Source organism: Notolabrus celidotus, chromosome 10 (genome assembly GCF_009762535.1).
Source record: "Notolabrus celidotus isolate fNotCel1 chromosome 10, fNotCel1.pri, whole genome shotgun sequence".
Classification (NCBI taxonomy): Eukaryota; Metazoa; Chordata; class Actinopteri; order Labriformes; family Labridae; genus Notolabrus; species Notolabrus celidotus.
The window spans coordinates 32,669,452-32,687,751 of NC_048281.1; the positions used below are offsets into that span (position 1 = coordinate 32,669,452).

Here is an 18,300-nt window from a genome sequence, read left to right on the forward strand (position 1 = left end):
CCGAGTGTGTGTGTGTGTGTGTGTGTGTGTGTGTGTGTGTGTGTGACTGCATATGGAATATTTTATGTTGCTCTTGTTCGAAATTTCAAGCGCGATGAAAAAACAACAGATGAGCTGAAAAAGGCCGTGTTGTGGCAACGTGGCCGAGTGTTTGGAGTTTGTTTTCCAGCAGAGTGAAGACAGCAGAGGCGCTCGGCTTTTCTGAAATCCAAACAGCTTTTATAATGACCCGTGCAACCCTGAAGTAACCTCAGAGACTCTAATGAGTTTTCAAAACAGAAGGGCGATGAGGGAACGTTCGACCTGGAGGTTGATCTAAACTGCTGTGGAGTAAAAACACGGCGAGCAGGAGAGATTCAGAACGTTGTCGTTGGAATGCATCGCGCCGTTATCATTTAAATTCTGCATGATTAGAGTTTTAGAGTGCACACATTATCTTGCACTTATAAGAAGGATCAGATCTACTGAAGAGGAGCCAAGATGAATTATGTAAAGAGGAATTCTTGCAGGTTCTAATTCCTATAAAGACATACAGTTTTTTTGGTATATACATACAAATGCACACACATGCAGTGAACATGATTAGGGAGAGATGTCAGAGTGAGGATGCTGCCATCAACCAGCGCACCATGAGCAGTTGTGGGTTCGGTGCCTTGCTCAAAGGCACCTCAGCAGTGCCCAGGCAAGTGAACCAGCACCTCTCCAACCACCAGTCCACTTGCCAAACTTCGTTCATACTGGGAGTCGAACCGGCGACCCTTCGGTTCCCAAGCCAAGTCCCTATGGACTGAGCTACTGCACGATCTGTAGGCTAGAATTTAGCTTCTCTGGTTTCATCGTTGTAGGTTCAGTGTTGAAAAATCAGGTTAAAGCATGCTTTAATTGGAACGCTGGTGGCCTAGCGGTCTAAGCGCCCCACGTAGAGGCTACAGTCTTAGTCGCAGGGGTTGCCGGTTCAATTCCCCGCCGGTCAACCATTTCCTGCATGTCCTCCCCCACTCTCTACTCACCAAGTTTCCTGTCTCTCTTCAGCTGCTATTTAATCTAAATTCCATTGTAACATTGTATATATCTAAATTGTATTCTAGCTTTATTTATCTATTTTTATCTTATTTTATTTTATTTTATTTTACTTATTGAAACTTCTTGATTGTACTTATGTCTGGGTTGCTGTAACAACTGGATCAATAAAGTAATATCTTATTTTATCTTAGCTGTCCTATCAAATAAAGGCAAAAAGGCTCGAAATATAACTTGAAAAAAAAAAAAAAGAAGCATGCTTTAGTTATCTGCAGAACTTTCTACAAGTTGCATGAAAAAAAGCGTAACACACTGGCAACAAAAGCAATCTTAGAACTCCTCTGCTTCCATCACCTGATGTTATTCAGTTCATAGTTTATCTCTGTGGACAGATATTTGCAGATGTATGCAGATTACAATCCAGTTCTAGTTATTGTCTTAACTCCAACGCCTTTCTCACGTCTTAGGTTGCTTCTTGGGCTTTCAAAAAGAAATGAGGGCCGGGCCCAGATTTCAATTATCAGGAATTTGAATATCTGGAGGCAATGGTGAAAACCCAGAAATGTTTTATCCCACCATCAAATGGGAAACTGTTGAAAGCTGGGCAGGTTTTGACTCTTTAAAAAATCCCTCCAGGGTTAGGGTTACTAAACTAAATGCACAAACACAAAGAAGGTCACAGACTCACAGCGATATCTCCCTCCTGTTCTTGATGCTAAATCTCCGTTCCCTGTCTTGTCTTCCAGATATGTGTATCACAGCTCCAAGTGGATGGTGGCAGGAAACGCCGACTCCCCGGTGCCTCCACGGGCCTACATCCACCCGGACTCTCTGGCCTCAGGAGACACCTGGATGAGACAGGTGGTCAGTTTCGACAAGCTGAAACTCACCAACAACGAGCTGGACGACCAGGGACACGTAAGAAGAACTTTACTCTTTATCCCTGAAACAGTGCGACTCAATCTTTGTGCAGTCTGTGCTGCAGATTCATTTAGTGACTCAAGACCACGGGTACATTCTCAGAGCATCTCCAAGGACCTTCAAATTAATGAGCTGAAGACAAAGAAGTATGCAGTTACATCACACATCACAATACTTATGAGTTACACTTTCAATCTTCTTCAGATACTCCTTCAAAATCAGTTCACACACCATAGATCAAAATTCAGCACACAAACAGCAAAGCATAAGTAATCTAGAAAATAGTTTTAAGTGATTTAAAATGTGATTATTTCATCCAAGCACTCTTAATTAGAGACACTATATTATAATAATGAAAATAGGAAATGCACTTGTGGAACTTTTGCACATATTTTATTGCAAAGCGGAAACCTCTGGGGTTAAAAAAATTAGACCAATGTGGAAGTTCACAACAGCTGCAGTTCCTCAAGTGTCCACACGAGGCTGGCTCCAAAGAGAAGGAGCTCCCATTAACACCCATGTTAAAATGCAAATTTTACAGCAGAATTAAACATGTTTAATAATAATATTAATAATTTCATTTATAGAGCGCTTTTCAAAAACCAAGTCACAAAGTTCTTAACATGGGCAGCAAAATTAAAAAAATAATACAAATAAATAAATAATAAATACAAAAAGAAACATATTCTAAAGACATAATATTCCCCTATAATAACTCTAAATGAATACAATTATTTTAGAATATATTTCTTAAAACAGTAAACTCAAATAAATTAAAATAAAAGTCAGATAAAATTATGTTTTAAGAAGAGATTAAAAAGAGATCACTGACTCCACGGTCCTGATTTCCTTTACAGCCTGGTACTAAAACCAGTTACTGTCTGAATAGATAATCCCTTCATTCGTACACCTGACAGAGAGCACTATTTTTCTTCTCATATGTCCGTTTTGCTTATATACAGGCCAAGAGTTATTTACAGACGTGCATATTCAGGAGTATGACACATTTAAAAGACAAGTGCATGGTAGCTTTTCTGCCTGAAGTTAAGTTGCATCAGTATTTCCAATATGGTGACCGTCATTGTTGGGCTTCTTCAGAAACCAAAGGGATTACATCACAGCTTTTGATTGTTGCACGTTTAAAATTTTGCACATTATTCATTGCACGTGATTCTTTCTATGCAGATGTTTTGTGCGTGCAGTTTGTGAAGACAGAAATGAGAAGTTGTTCAGCAGCGGTTTGTAGTTGTTGCAGAAATTGTGATTGATAAGATGACAAAATAAGAAAATGACAAAGTCCGTGTAAGAATTTCTTTTACCCAGGAGGCCGGCGATCATGTCTCGTATGAAGCAGAAAATCAACATGATGTGTTGGTTTTATTGTTTGTGAGGTTTGTGTTTGAATAGCAGCAATTTTTGACCCAATTAAGAGAGAAATGAGACGACTCAGCTGAAAGACTCTGGATATTAATGTTCAAGCTGTGAGTCATTAGTTTCCTTTGTGCTCTAAACTTCTCTGTCCGAGCGGTGAGGCACGTCTTGGATTGAAATGTTTCTGATGCGTTTCCTTGAGAGGAAATTTGACACAGCTCTTCATGGACTTGATGCTCTCATGGAGCCGTGAGACTTCTTCTGAATTGATTTTCTGCAAAACTGGAGCGTCCGCTCTGCCAAACACTGCCCTCCCACACTCTGGGGCGTTTCATTTTGAAGATGGTTCATCCTGACTGAGTATTATTAGGTTTGAGGATTACTGTGGAGAAATATTAGAGGCCTGGGATTTGAACCTGTGCCCTTATTTTAATGTATTATATTCATTTCCTTCATGGCTCTGTGAAGCATTTATAATGAAACGGTTTCGTTAAAGGCACTTAATGATTGGATTTGATTTGTAGTACGCTCCCGCTGCCACACCACAGGGCTAAATTTTAAGTCTGACCACAATCGGGCTGATTTACTGCCCCGCTCGTAGCCAGCCGGTAACAGAGGTGGTGAGCTAAAGTGAGTCTCTTATTGGTTCTTGGCTGCTCTTGATGTCTAATGTGGGTTTCATAGGTGAAATATTTAACTGTACGGCAAAAAGTGAGACCACAATTGGTTTGATTTACGAGCGTTCCTGATGTTTAATCAGCGAGTGGGCAGCATGCTGAAGTGAGTCCCTTATTTGCTCTCTTAATGGGTTTCATGGGAGAGGGACAGCGCTCGGTGGAAGGAACACTGTGTTAGCGTTTTATTATTAGCTTTACTTGACCCTCAATCATAAACCTACTATGAACTCTCAGTGAATAGTACATTCTAAAGGAAAAACTGTACAGTAAAGACCATGTGGGCAGTAGCAGAGCAATCCCTGCAGTTGAGTGTTTCGCACATTTCTGGGGCGCCGGTGGGCTAGCGGTCTAAGCACGCCCCATACACAGAGGCTATAGTCCTCGTCGCAGAGGTCGCTGGTTCGACTCCTGGCTGCAACCATTACTGCGTGTCTCCCCCCTCTCTCTGCTCCCCATGTTTCTTGTCTCTCTTCAGCTGTCCTATCAAATAAAGGTGAAAAAGCAACTCCCCTAAAGAATGACACAATTTTTGGGAGCTGGTAGGGACCAAATCGGAGCAAAAAATAAAGCACATTTTGCACTTTAATCACTGGATGGGAAGAAAAAACAGCACCAAGTGAGCACAGATGTTTAAAATCTGATGAGTATGTTGGTAGCTGTGTAGTGACGTATGCTTTTCCTTACCCCTAGTGGCCAGAAAGTGATTAATTCAACTTTAATAATAATCAATCAATCAATCAATCAATCAAGCTTTATTTATATAGCACCTTTCATATAAATCAAATGCAACCCAAAGTGCTTTACAGCGATTGAAAACAAGAAAGAAGCAGAAATGAAACCATGGCAAGACATATTAGGGGAAGATAATAATAATGATAATAATAAAACTAATAAGAATACAAATTAAAAATAAGAACAACATAAAATAAAATAAAATAGAGACTAATGCACACCAAAATAAAATACGTGTAATCAAAATAAGTTAAAGCATCAAAATTAAGAATAAAAATAGTTAAAATAAATAGATTTAAAAGGTAAGGATAAGAGTTGAAAAATAAAACTGAGGCTAAAAATGTCAATAAAACTGAGTAGATAAATAATTGCAATCAATCAATTAATCAAGCTTTATTTGTAGAGCACCTTTCATACAAATCTAATGCAGTTACAGCAATTGAAAAAGATACAAAACCAATATATTGTGACTAAATTTAAAGCAGAAATGGATTTAGAAGTAGTGACTCATGCAATAAAATGTAGATACACAAACAACAAAGGGAAATAGTTAAGTACGGAAGAGGATTAGGGCCACTAGAAAAAAAAAAAAGGTCTTTTTTTTTTTTTTTTTATTATTCTGAGAAAAAAAGTCAGAATTCTGAGAATAAAGTCAGAATTTTGACTTTAATCTCAGAATTTTGAGAATAAAGTCAGAATTTTGAGAATAAAGTCAGAATTTTGAGTAATAATTAAAAAAAAAAATATGACTTTAATTTTTATTTTTTTTCAGTGGCCCTTATCGTCTTCCGTAGCTTAAGAGATAAGTAGATAAAAGATAAAACATGACTAGATAAGACAATAAAAATGTAAAAAATAAAAGTCTAAGATACATAAAAGCACTAAAAATAGGAGTTACAAATAAAACAATAGAATATATAAATGAATATAAAGTGGCATTAAAATGATAAATTAAAAGAAGTTATCAATAAGCCTTCATAAAAGCCAGAGTAAATAGATGGGTCTTTTATTTGATCTTAAGAGTATAAGTAAGCTTCAATCTTGTTGTTTTACAGCTGACTCCAACTCTACTGGACTCTAAGTATGTGGTTATGGTGTGAGGATAATGAGAACATAATGAGCTGTACCAAAGAGTCACCAAATGTGTCATCTCAAACTGCCCTTGCAAAAGAAGTTAGCCTTAAAGAATCATCAACTTTAGAATAAAACCAACCCCCATTAATTAGAAATAAAAACCCTTTTTAAGAGTGTCTCAGAACTTTATTTTGAAAATCAGGGGACACTGAATTGGACTCGATGTGCTTCTATGATCTGATGAAGAAGTGGTTCAAACCTCTCTACCTTTTTTAAAATCACATAATCTGAGTGTTGAATCAGACGGAGATGGCTCGCTGCCTCCTGTTCTGACTGTCAGAGTCTCTCAGAGGAGACTGATTTGATCGCTGCGGTCGGGGAGGCCGTTGAAGGATCATGAGGAGCTGTTACAAATCAATTCGTGCTCAGAGTTTACCGTTACTGCAGAGACGCCAGGTGGTGCGAGGACTTTCAGAAGAGGTCAGCATCCAGTTTGAGTGTAGCTGCAGAAGATCACATCAAAACTTCCTCTCTCATCTTTCCTCTTTCCTCTCCTGCTGCTCACTTCCAGGAGTTTGGTTTTCCTGGCGGGTGTTTGAAGGCCAAAGGAAATTCATTTTTGGAGCTTCCTGGGTGGAAAACAGTCGCCATGTCTCACTCATCCTCCTGACTCGTGGTGCCGTGGTATATCTCTGTCATTAGAGACAGAGACGATGGTGATGTGATTTATCAGACGTCAGGATGTAACACAGAAGCCGAACACACTTCACTAAACACTCCTCAGTCTTTCATTGATGGTCTTTGTTTGTATAGGTCATAAAAAGGTTTCATTTTAAATCCAGCCAATTTAAATCCAGCCCTACATTTTTAATCCAAGATCAATCAAACAGTTTGATATGCTCGGATGATATGAAACAAAGCTTTGAAAGTTTTCAGTCTCCATGCCAGCGACTGTTTGGACTCGTTAGCCTCAGACTCTGTCTTCAGATCACTCACATGGTCAGCCTCGCCTCTCGTCTTACTTCCTCGCCTTCCTCGCCGTCCTCGCTGGTCTCTGGGAAAACCCAATAAAACTCTGGAGCAGGCCGGACCATCAGCCAACAGATTTTTGGTTTCTCTTTTGTTGCTCTGTTGCTTTCTTGTTAATGATCCATAGCTTCAGAATTTGTGGGAAAGCGTTCAGAACAAAAAGATTCCTGCTTTAAACATTCGTCTTGTTTCACTCAGTGTCCTGTAGTCACTGAGGTCTTTGAGAGATGCAGGTTTTTAATGATACTAATGTCTATGAGCCCTGCATCTCTAGAGTCAATGCTGCCTATGCTCATTGACATGGTTTTAACTCTTCTTCAGAGTCAACTCAGGCCTCCTTGTTAGTGTAAAATTTGTTCCATAAACAAAAAGCTGAGATAATTTGACTCCACGGAGAAACTCTCCACATCTGTCTCCGTACATGCAGGACGTGTTTGTGTCTCTCGGGCGTGAACTTCCAAACGATTTTCAAAGGGGGGATAAAGAGAACGTCATTACAAACCGTGACAATGAAAACATCTCTCATTTAGCCTGATTATGTTTGAGTGTGAACAGAGGTCAGCTGATGTCCTCTGGCTGCACTCTCAGGCGTTTGTTCTGAGATCAGCGCGTCGATGTGAGATCACCTCGGGACGACCGGGGACGAAAAGCATGAGCCCTCTGGGCCGTGATGCAGCTGTGTGTGTGTGTGTGTGAGTGTTTGAGAATCATTAATGCTGAAACATGACGGCAGTTAAATCTATACCTGCAACACGAAGGCTTTTCTATTTACTATTATGAAACCAAATGCAAAAATCTAACATTTTTCCTCTTGTTGCAAAAAAAATAAATACAGAGGAATTGTGGTCACCTGAAAATTGTGCATCCCTCTGATTTCAAAATAAAAGTCAACATATATTAATCCCCTAATATCTGACCTTAAGTGTAGTTTTAGCAGCAGCAGCAGGAACAACACACACACACACACACACACACACACACACACACACACACACACACACACACACACACACACACACACACACACACACACACACACACACACACACACACACACACACAATATGAAAGCATTCCTTCTTTGGCTGTCTGCAGAAATATTCAGACACCAAAGATGATTTTTCCTCCAGTAGCAACAAGAGATTCAATGAATTATACAAGAAAGGAGAATATAAGCCTGTTCATTCTCAATTTCAAAATAACTAGCACTTAAGAGAGACATTAAGAGACAAAAAGAATCCTCCAGTAAGCTTCTTTAAATCCCTCATTTCCATTTCTAAAAGCTGCTTTACAGATTGGAATAACAGCTGCAGGAAAACAACCCACAAGGTTCTAAATAAGCTGTTCCCTGGAGGGAAAGTGAAGCTGAGACGTGCAGCCAGGAGGCATCCGTCTCAGCGGGAGGCATGCAGGACTCGTGGGCAGAGTCTACCAACAACTAGAAATATGACCTCAGAGTGTTCTCATGAGGCTGTTGAAATAGACACTTGCATCCTTATCCCTCATGTAATGATGGTTGAATGACTGTTTTGATTCTGACTCCATCCATCCATCCATCCATCCATCCATCCATCCATCCATCCAACCATCCATCCATCCATCCATCCATCCATCCATTTTCTGTCGCTTATCCGGGGTCGGGTCGCGGGGGTAGCAGTCCAAGCAAATTGACCCAGACATCCCTCTCCCCGGCGACACTTTCCAGCTCCTCCTGGGGAATCCCGAGGCGTTCCCAGACCAGGCAGGAGATATAATCCCTCCACCGCGTTCTCGGTCTACCCCGTGGCCTTCTCCCAGTTGGACGTGCCCGGAACACCTCTAATGGGAGGCGTCCGGGAGGCATCCTTATCAGATGCCCGAACCACCTCAGCTGACTCCTTTCGATGCGGAGGAGCAGCGGCTCTACTCCGAGCTCCCTCCGGATGTCCGAGCTCCTGACCCTCTCTCTAAGGCCGAGCCCAGACACCCTTCGCAGAAAACTCATTTCAGCCGCTTGTATCCGCGATCTTATCCTTTCGGTCATGACCCACAGCTCATGACCATATCCAACCCTCACCTATGGTCATGAGCTGTGATTCTGACTCCTCCGTCCAAAATGTTATTTCACCAATTTAAAGAACAGCATCAGAAAAACAGCTCACAAGATTTAAAGGAAGTAGATGTCAAGTTGCAAAGCTTGTGTGGAGACATGCAGTCAGGAGAAACTCAACTCTGTGAGCAACACAGAAAATCAAAGCACTGCCCTCACACTTTGATTGACAGGCGATCTCAGGAGAAGAAATGCTCTGCAGCTCCAACCTTTTTATGTTCATGTTGAAACTCCATCAGCACCGTGTTTTAGATTAAGGGTTCCCAAACTTTAGAAATAAGACTGCCAAAGACTGGTGACCCCCTCTGCCCATCGGGGTGGCTAAAGGTTGCTCACAGCGTGCAAGTACTTCAAAACCTGACCTTAGAACAACACAAAAGAACACAACAGCCAGATTAACAGATTAGCAGAATGCAAGTAAACCTACAATATGCATCTGTGAGTTTCATGCTCGCGTGAAGCCTAGGATACTTAATTTAGCTGGTCTGCAGAAAACTAGCCCACCTACAGTATGTGTTACCTGTGCTGCTGTGAGTGAACCTGCTGCAACTCATGCTTTTGTCAGTCCGTCGTAATCACCTCAGGGGTCACGAAGCTGCAAAATAAAGCAGAAAAATTATGAATTTTTTTTTATTTGCATGGTTTAATTTAAGATTTAGCAACTGCTTGTATATATTTGTACAAAATTGGTTAAAATATGCTATTTTAAATTATTTAAAATGTTAGATTTTTCTGGAAAGCATGTCACGACCTTCCCTTCAGCGTCCTGTGACCTCCTAGAGGTACAAAACCTCACTTTGGGAACCACTGTTTTAGATAACAGATTCCCAAAGTTTATAGATAAGAGTGCCAAAGATTAACAGATCAGCAGAATACAAGTAAACCTCATGCAGTTATAGGACAAAACAATATGAATCAGTGAGTTTCGTACTAGCTTAGAGACTAGGATAGGAAGTGTCGCTGGTCTGCAGAAATCTAGCCCACCTACTGATTGTTACCTGTTCTGCTGTGGGTAAACCTGCTGCAACTCATGCTTTTATCAATCCATTGTAATCACCTCTGGGGTCATGAAGCTGCAAAATAAAGCAGAAAAATGATGACAAATTTTATTTGCATGATTTGATTTTAAAAGTAACCACTTATTGTTTTTATTTGTACAATAATGGATAAAATATGCTATTTTAAATGATCAGAAATGCTAAATTTTTCTGGAAAGCATCTCACAACCCTGCCTTCATTGTTTTGCGAACTCCCAGAGGTCCCAACTCCCACTTTCAGGACCACTGTTTCAGATAAAAAGTGCTGAATTCTGCTCTTTTTAAGACATCTAGTCACATTGAAACATTTTAAATGATCCAGCACATATTTTCCTGCAGGTGTGAAATTATTTCTGACTCTTTCAGTCAAAGAAAGTAGTCCTCATTGTGATTTAAGTCCTGCCACAGCTTTAAATACAGCCGTGAAAATGCAAGCTCAAATTCAAGCTCAAGTCCAGACTTTGTGTTCCTGCAAAAACCAAGGGCTTCAGCTTACAGGACGAGTCTGTAAGCTGCAGCAGCCCCGTTCTAATTGGTGTATGGTGTTGTAATGTAGTGTTTGAGACTGAGTTGTTCTCCCTGCAGCCCCGGTTTAAAATGACCTCCTCTGAAGCCGAGTGAAGCAGAGAGTTCTGGGTGTTTGGCTCTGAAAGCTTTTTCGCTCTCAGATTAATGAAGAGCAGACCGAGGCCCCGAGGCGACGCTGGGGCCGACGCCATCTGACGCCTCGGCTCTGCTCTGAAATAATCCTCGACCCTCCAGTGAGCGTCATCGCAGTGTGAACTCCCGCTTTGTGTCACTCAGTCCTGATGCTGAATCCGGCGAGCTAAAGATTTTGCAAAGGACGAGTTCAGAGTTAAACTTCACTTAGAAGTCATGAAGGTGTCGTCTTAACCCCTGAATCCTTAATAACTACAGGCTGAAACTTAATCCTCTCACATCTATCCGCTGTGTAGCTGTCACCGTGCCTTTAGAAGAATATTATCTTCTGCACTTTTCACTTGTTTTCAGCTTGTTTTTATTCATTACAAGCAAAAACAGATCCAGACAAATTGGGATTGTTTGATTCCGCCTGCAGTAAAAACAAACTCCAAAGGATTAAAGAAGGTGATGACAGGACAAATGTTTTCAATTTTAGAAGATGGCGTCTTCTTTTTGCTCATTCTCTAAAGATATTCCTGCAGAGCGCATCAGTACCCACACACACACACACACACACACACACAGATATGCAGATTTTGCAGAGGATTTTTCAGGGCTCTCATGGCTCTGATATGGATGGTTTTCCTCAGACATTGTACCAACTACACCTTCTTCACTCTTCTGTTTACAGATCATCCTCCACTCCATGCACAAGTATCAGCCCCGTGTTCACGTCATCAGGAAGGACTTCAGCAGCGAACTGTCTCCAAACAAGGCGGTGCCAAGCGGGGAGGGAGTCAAGACCTTCAGCTTCCCTGAGACCGTCTTCACCACCGTCACCGCCTACCAGAACCAGCAGGTGTGCAGCGCTCACTCTAGCCCAGTCATGTCCAAAGTACGGCCCGGGGGCCAATTGCGGCCCGAGGTCCATTTATTTATGGCCACAAGCTTCCATCAGGGTTCCCACGCGTCCTGGAAAAACTGGAAAACCTGGAAAACAGTTGACCAGTTTTCCAGTCCTGGAAAACACCTGGAAAATGGGAGAAAATGTAAAATGTCCTGGAAAATTATTCCAACATGACTGTGTGCGATCTAACAAGGTTAAAAAAAAAAACACATCCCCATTCAACATTTGTGGCCATTTTTATCATTCAGATCTATTTGGGTAAATGTATGCACTGATCCTCTGATTATTATTATTATTTATTTATTTATTTCACTAAGGAAGCTTCCAGAGTCCTTTGCTGGCTCTTTTGTTTTTCTTAGCTAATTTTATATTTTTTGAAAAAAGAGAAAGCTGAGATGAGAGTTGCCCATCATTGCTGCTTGGTTGCACTTATAAAGTGAAGTGCTGTACATCTGCAGTTGCATTATTCTATATTTTAATTTGCCATCATTTTTAAGCATGTAAGAGATGATTTCATGGATAGCCATAGACTGCACGACTTTCAATGTAGACTTCCACTGAGAGGAACATATTAGACTATTTAGGAACTAAATTAGGAACTCAATTTAGTGTCCTGGAAAATGATCTCTGGAAAAGAGTGGGAACCCTGTCCATCTTAAATTGTGTTATTTATAGCACATCAATTAATCACCTTCTGAATCATTTGTACATTTGCAGTTTCTTTCAAGCGCACAAACAAAACTAAAGTCCATCCAGAAATGTCTCAAAAAGCTTCATATGGACTACCTCTCTAAAGCCAAAGTACTGGGAATTCTTCAAGATGGCAATAAAGAAGAAACACAAGAACTCTTAAAGTTGACAGGTTTTCAAATTAATGTTTTTATCATGATGTGAAAATGTTCTTGATGAACACTAAAAGTTCAGAAGACACAAAAGAGGACACAAGACAAGATCAAAATTATGAAATTGTGCAGAAAAGGCAAAATTAGGTGAAAAAAAATGTTCAGAACTCAGGAAAATAATTACTTTGTTCTTAATATGTTGTCTGCTGGTCAGACAAGTCTTAAAAACAACATGAAAAAGAAGTGTGATGAAATCAAGATCGTGATCCTGCCATAGGAAAATAATGATACAATATTTTTTCCCACATTGCCCGACCCTGATAAAAAACATTTTCCTCCAGAAGAAGATAACGTCTGCTCATGTTTACATGGTACTTCTTAGTTACTGTTTTATTGCGAAAACATTTAAAATAATTGTTATTAAATAGATATTTCATATATAACTTTTAGGATTCCAAAGTCTCAGTAGGAGCCGCTGGTCCTGAGGTATTCTGACAACATCATATGTGGCCCTCTTTGAAAAAAGTTTGGACACCCCTGCTCTAGTCCCTCACGTGAAAACTTCTGCAGGACGGATGCACTTTGAAAAAATCTCTGCTAATGATTGCATCACTTTGCACATTTTTAAAAGCCTGCATCGTCCTGCAGAATTAGTTCAGTTAAATGAAATGTTGTGCACATGTTTCTGAGTAAATATAACTCACTTAGGAGGAACTTTTACGAGCACTTTGCAGAGCTAGAGAGAAACAAATAGAGACAGAGCCCTCGTCTGTGCAGCCATTTCCCAAATAGTATCTCCCGAAATGGAGCTAATACGACATTGAATGGAAAGCATCACTCATATTGAAGCTCAGGAAACAGAGCAGGACTGTTGGAATACTTTTTAAAGGTTGTAAATTTACTTGAATCTGTAATAATCCTGAAAACATCCTCTCCTTGTTCTTCCTGTCGGCAGATTACGCGACTAAAGATCGACCGCAACCCGTTCGCCAAAGGATTCAGGGACTCTGGCAGAAACAGGTTAGTTATCACAGCATGTGTTTACGGACTGAGCGACAGAACAGTTCAGCCTGTTGCTGCTTTCTTTCTTTTCTTTGTGCTACCCCACAAAAATTCTTCTTTTTATTCTGCTCTCTTTAATATGGAAATAATCCTCTGAAGATTTGCACTTAGCTCCAGATGCTGCTCCTTATTAAAACAGCTGCTTTGTCTGTTGCCAAGAGGAAAGCCTTCAGATCTGCAGCACAGACACACACACACACACACACTCAGAGTCAGAGGATGGAGTCACTTGAGCACCACACACACCTCCAGTTTTTTCTCCTGTACATGACCTGAAATATGCCGGACATGCATGAAGAAAAATCTAGACACTATCTTCAGAAGAGTGCTGCACACTCAGCATGTGACTCACTGCAGAAAGTCACATTTCAGTGAGCCACAATCACCTGACAACACCTTATCTCAAGATATGACCAGAAAAAAATAAAGCCTGAGATGCTTGTAATGTGTAAAAATATCTGCCAATGCAATTAAGTTTTTAAAAATCAGACATTATTCTGATCACAAGAAACTGGACAAGTACATTTTGCATACTGCTTTTGCAGATATTTGACTCATTTTAAAATGAAGGCATCATTTTTTACTCTTAAATACATTGCTAAGATTTGACATGTGACCCAGCTCGTACGTTAAAACAGAAGCAACATATGACCAGGTGTGTTCGGAGTCAAGGAGTGATGGTTTTACAGCTGTGGTAGCAACTTTAAGCAAAAATCTTCTGCAGGACTTGATGTTTCAGACTTGTGTATCCAAAACAGATTTACGTGCATGTATTCCAAAAATGAAAGGGACGCAAAATGAAACAAACTGAGAATTTATTCAAAATATTGACAGCAAACAAACAAAAAGCACTTCTCTATAGTCTCTATGAACTTATGAATTAAAGACAGATACTTTTACTTTCCTTATAGAGGACAAAACTGCAAAAAACGAGGCAAAGTTATGGTCAGAAAATCTGCTGCACCTCTTCCTGCTCAGATCAAAGCGATCATTTCAGCGCACATGCTCAGATGCCAGTTTGCTCCAATCAGCTGCAGGACCAATTAACTACAGCAGAACAATTAAAGGCACAGATACCCTGACCAGCTACACAAACATAGAAAGACATCCAAGTGAAAACACAAAAGAAATCTAACCAAAAGTAATGACTATGTCTCCTATCTCTAAATAAGGCGCAAATACTCAAATTACTCTGACAACAACAACAGATTACAACAGAAGAAGGTCCTGTGGATGCTGCTCAAGCCAATAAATAAATAGATCAAACCAAAGGAGGACTGTAAACTGGAGCGAAAGTGTCTCTTCTTTCTCAAGGTGAAATAAAAACCTAAACTTTTCTATCTAACAATCAAACAACGAATGAGACGTCACCTCTGTTCCTTAGTTTGGGAGTAAACCTTATTAAACTGACTTACAGTGCTTCAATCAACCTCCAGTCTTTCTTTAAACAAACCACAAAGGATTAAAATAATGAGACACAAATGGAGAGCTAATTGGAGTCAGGGCTGCTCCGTCACTGACCTGCAGACCAGACTCTTCAGGGTCTTGGAGGCGGGCGGTGCAGAACTCTAAAAGCAGTGAGGCAGACGGAGGGGAGATGTGGGCTGTGGGTGTGATGTCATTAGAAAGACTTATACATTCACCTTCAGTGGTGACTTAGAGGAGCCAACTTTTGAATTTATACTTTTGACACTTATAAATTCAGATCTTTAAGACTTTAAGTCACATTTAGACGTTAAATATGATTCACATTTTCCCTTTTTTCCTCCCGGGGTCAATAAACCGGGCTACTGCTGATGCCTGAAACATTACATGAACGTTAAATTCTGCCTCTGCCTTAAGTATTTATATATAGCTTTCACATATGCACATATTTTCCTAGCACATCCTTTTTAGTTATTATTGTTTTTCTGACTTTGGTGCTCTATTTTATATTTAATTTTTCAGTTTTAAATGTAGTCCTTATAGCCGAGATCCAAGATGGTTATCATCACTCTGGTTTTTCAACAATCACCAATCCAAGAAGTGCACTTTAAACCAAATCAAGCCCACTAACCATCTCTCAATGTCTCTACATCTTAGGACTGGCATTCAAAGTTATAAATATTTCTTTACTTGCACATTCCTGCACTCATCACAAATAAACCAAGCAGGAGAGTCCTGCAGCATCATTTTTAAAACAATCTATGCAATCAAATGTAATCCTGCTGCAAAAATCTATAAGAGAGGAAGCAAACATTAAAGAAACACCATGCAGAAAAATCAGACTGCAGAAGTGTAAAAAACTGCAGTTTCTCGAGTGTCCACTAGGGGCTGGCTCCAAAAGCAAAGGAAACCCGATCTGAGGCCGTATCACAGGATTCAACATGTTTACAGCCTGGCACAAGAAACAGTTTTGTCTTTATAGCTCTTGTTTTTATTCGTTACAGCTCTTCAGGGACAGAGTTGTTTTCATAACTCTTTCTTTTTGCAATATTAAGGATAAGAGTTGTGCATAATTTGCATAATGGGCCTAGTTGATTTGACTGACAGGTGGGTGAGCTGAAGTCTAAACTCCACCTCTTTGCAGCTGGAGTCAGCATTTCCTGTTTGGTAGTTGCCATCATTGTGCTTCACCCTGCTTCACAGATACAGTGAGACAGGTGCTGCACTGTTTTCAGCGACCTAAAAGTGTGTGACTGCGTACAGCACACACACACAACCTGCCCTGTCAGAGCCTCATGCTGCTCATCCAGCTGTTGCATCATCTGTCGGTCATATCTGTTGGAAGAGAAAAGCCGTCACTCTGCCTTCCTTTCTTGTTCTGTCACTTCCACTGTCTTTTCTTCCTCTCCCTCTCTCTCCCTCCCTCCCTCTCTCTCTCTCTCTGAATTATCATATATAACATTTGTGGATGGAGGAGGAAGAAGAAGGGGGGGTTTGCACTGAACCACCAAACCTCTCTGCACATGAAAGCAGCCCCCTCATCTGGTCTGCATTATTGGCACACAGATATTTGAGACATCTTTTTTCGTTTTTCAAACAATAGACTGTTTGATTTACGAACTGGCGTTAGGATTTCATTGCAGAAAAGCTACAGATGAAAAGATAACGCAGAATGAGATATTTGTCCAGAGAGAGAGAAAATGAATTTATCCTCACGTCCTGCTGGAGACTCCTCCCTTCAGACTCGCTGGGTTTTTATTCTGTCCAGATCTAAGAAGGAACGAGGATTCGGTTTGTGTCACCTCAAAAACTCTGAATTAAATCTTCCGCCGTGTGTCTGGAGCTGCGATTTCTCTTTGATCAGCCATGAATACTGTCAGTGAGCTGCAGCTCTGACCTTTGACCCTCCTGCTGCTGTTTTGCATGATTACTGTGATTCAGGAGTTTAATTGGCCGCACTGAGAGTCAGTCTGGAAAACAGAGCTGGATAATAAAACTTCACTTACCATATCATATTTCTTAAATGTAAGACTTTTGGAAAGCAGATTTTGTTCCACAGCTGGACGCTTAGATGCTTTTATTTACCAGCATGTTGCTTGGATCTGATTTGAATCAACAAAAACCTGCAGGTTTCAATTTTCATGTGATGTTTGATAGACTTTAACAGTGCAATGATGATCCACAAAAATACTATCCCATCAGCAACAAGAGGGACAATTTCTATAGTGTAGTTCTTAATGCCTGAAACTACAGACACACCTTATATGATATATAATTAAAATAACTGACATATCTGACTGCTAAAAGAAAGCAGGGTGACATTTTTGGGCAGAAAATACAATCTTGGTGTGTTCAGGACAAGATAAGCAAAGTGTAAGATCTACATTTTTGCCAAAGTCAGAGCATTAATATAAAGCTCTTTTTGCAATGATTATTAACACACCTCATCATCAAACGGATGCTCAGTTTGATGCAAGAGTATGTTTTTCTGACTTAACAATACCTGCATATGATTTCCTTCAAACCCAAAGTCAGAATTTAAAGCAATGTAGAAAATAAAAGGCAAAATCCTGCACACTGTTGATCTCACAGATACCGGTCATTGGCATTGTTTCATCACTTCCTGATGGACTGATTCCTCTGTAAATCATCAATCATTTGAAAATTGATGTGTGAAGTATTATAATACAGTAGTAAGAACCAACAGAAGGAAGACACAGCTCAAACACTAGATTAGTAACATAAAGTCCCGCCAATAATAATAATAATAATAATAGTAATACTGTATTTGTATATCACTTTTCAATACAGGTAACAAAGTGCTTCACAGTGAGCAATAAAAACAAAAAGAAGTGCACGGCAAAATGAAGTGAAAAAATAAAATTAAATAAAGCTTAAAAAAAATACAAACTAATAAAACAGACTCTTAAAATCAGAGATAAAATTAAATACAATCTCACAATAAAATCTTTGATGTAAAAATGAGTAACGACAAAAAACACCGGACTGACTCTGCAGGTCTGATCTCCTCTGGCAGCCACAGTGTTGGAGCTCTGACTGAAAAAGTCCTGTCTCCTTTAGTTTTCAGTCGGGTCCTAATAGTCCAGGATTTTTGGGGTGGCCAATCAGATCTCAAGGAGGGCCCGTAACACCCCTCTGCACTCGCCATGCTTTTAGCTATTGTGCACTTGGTTTGTGACGACTTTGCAGCTTTCAGTGAACAGACTTAGTCTTTGCTGATTTTATTCTGCACATGTGAAAGTGTTTATTTGTCAACAACAACAACAACAATGACTCATCTTGGCTTCATCATCTTCTTTAAACAGCTGATTATCACTTTAGCAGGTCATGAAGAGGCGCCAGTGCTACAGTAATACCGCTGAAAATGCTGCAGGAGCTTTAATACTCATCCTATTGCACATTCTTATTGCAGCTTTTAATCATGTAACTACACATTGCACAATTTCTCCCA

At 40.1% G+C, this 18,300-nt stretch overlaps 1 protein-coding gene across 2 annotated transcripts in view; it reads left to right on the plus strand.

Annotated features, from left to right (window-relative positions):
• Window positions 1-18,300, plus strand: part of tbx15 (T-box transcription factor 15) — a 57,251-nt gene that overhangs the window by 31,144 nt on the left and 7,807 nt on the right. For both annotated transcript variants that reach the window (XM_034693170.1, XM_034693169.1), the window contains exons 5-7: window positions 1,767-1,938; window positions 11,284-11,451; window positions 13,297-13,361. In XM_034693170.1, the coding sequence (XP_034549061.1) occupies window positions 1,767-1,938; window positions 11,284-11,451; window positions 13,297-13,361 (405 nt within the window). The remainder of the gene's footprint in view (window positions 1-1,766; window positions 1,939-11,283; window positions 11,452-13,296; window positions 13,362-18,300) is intronic.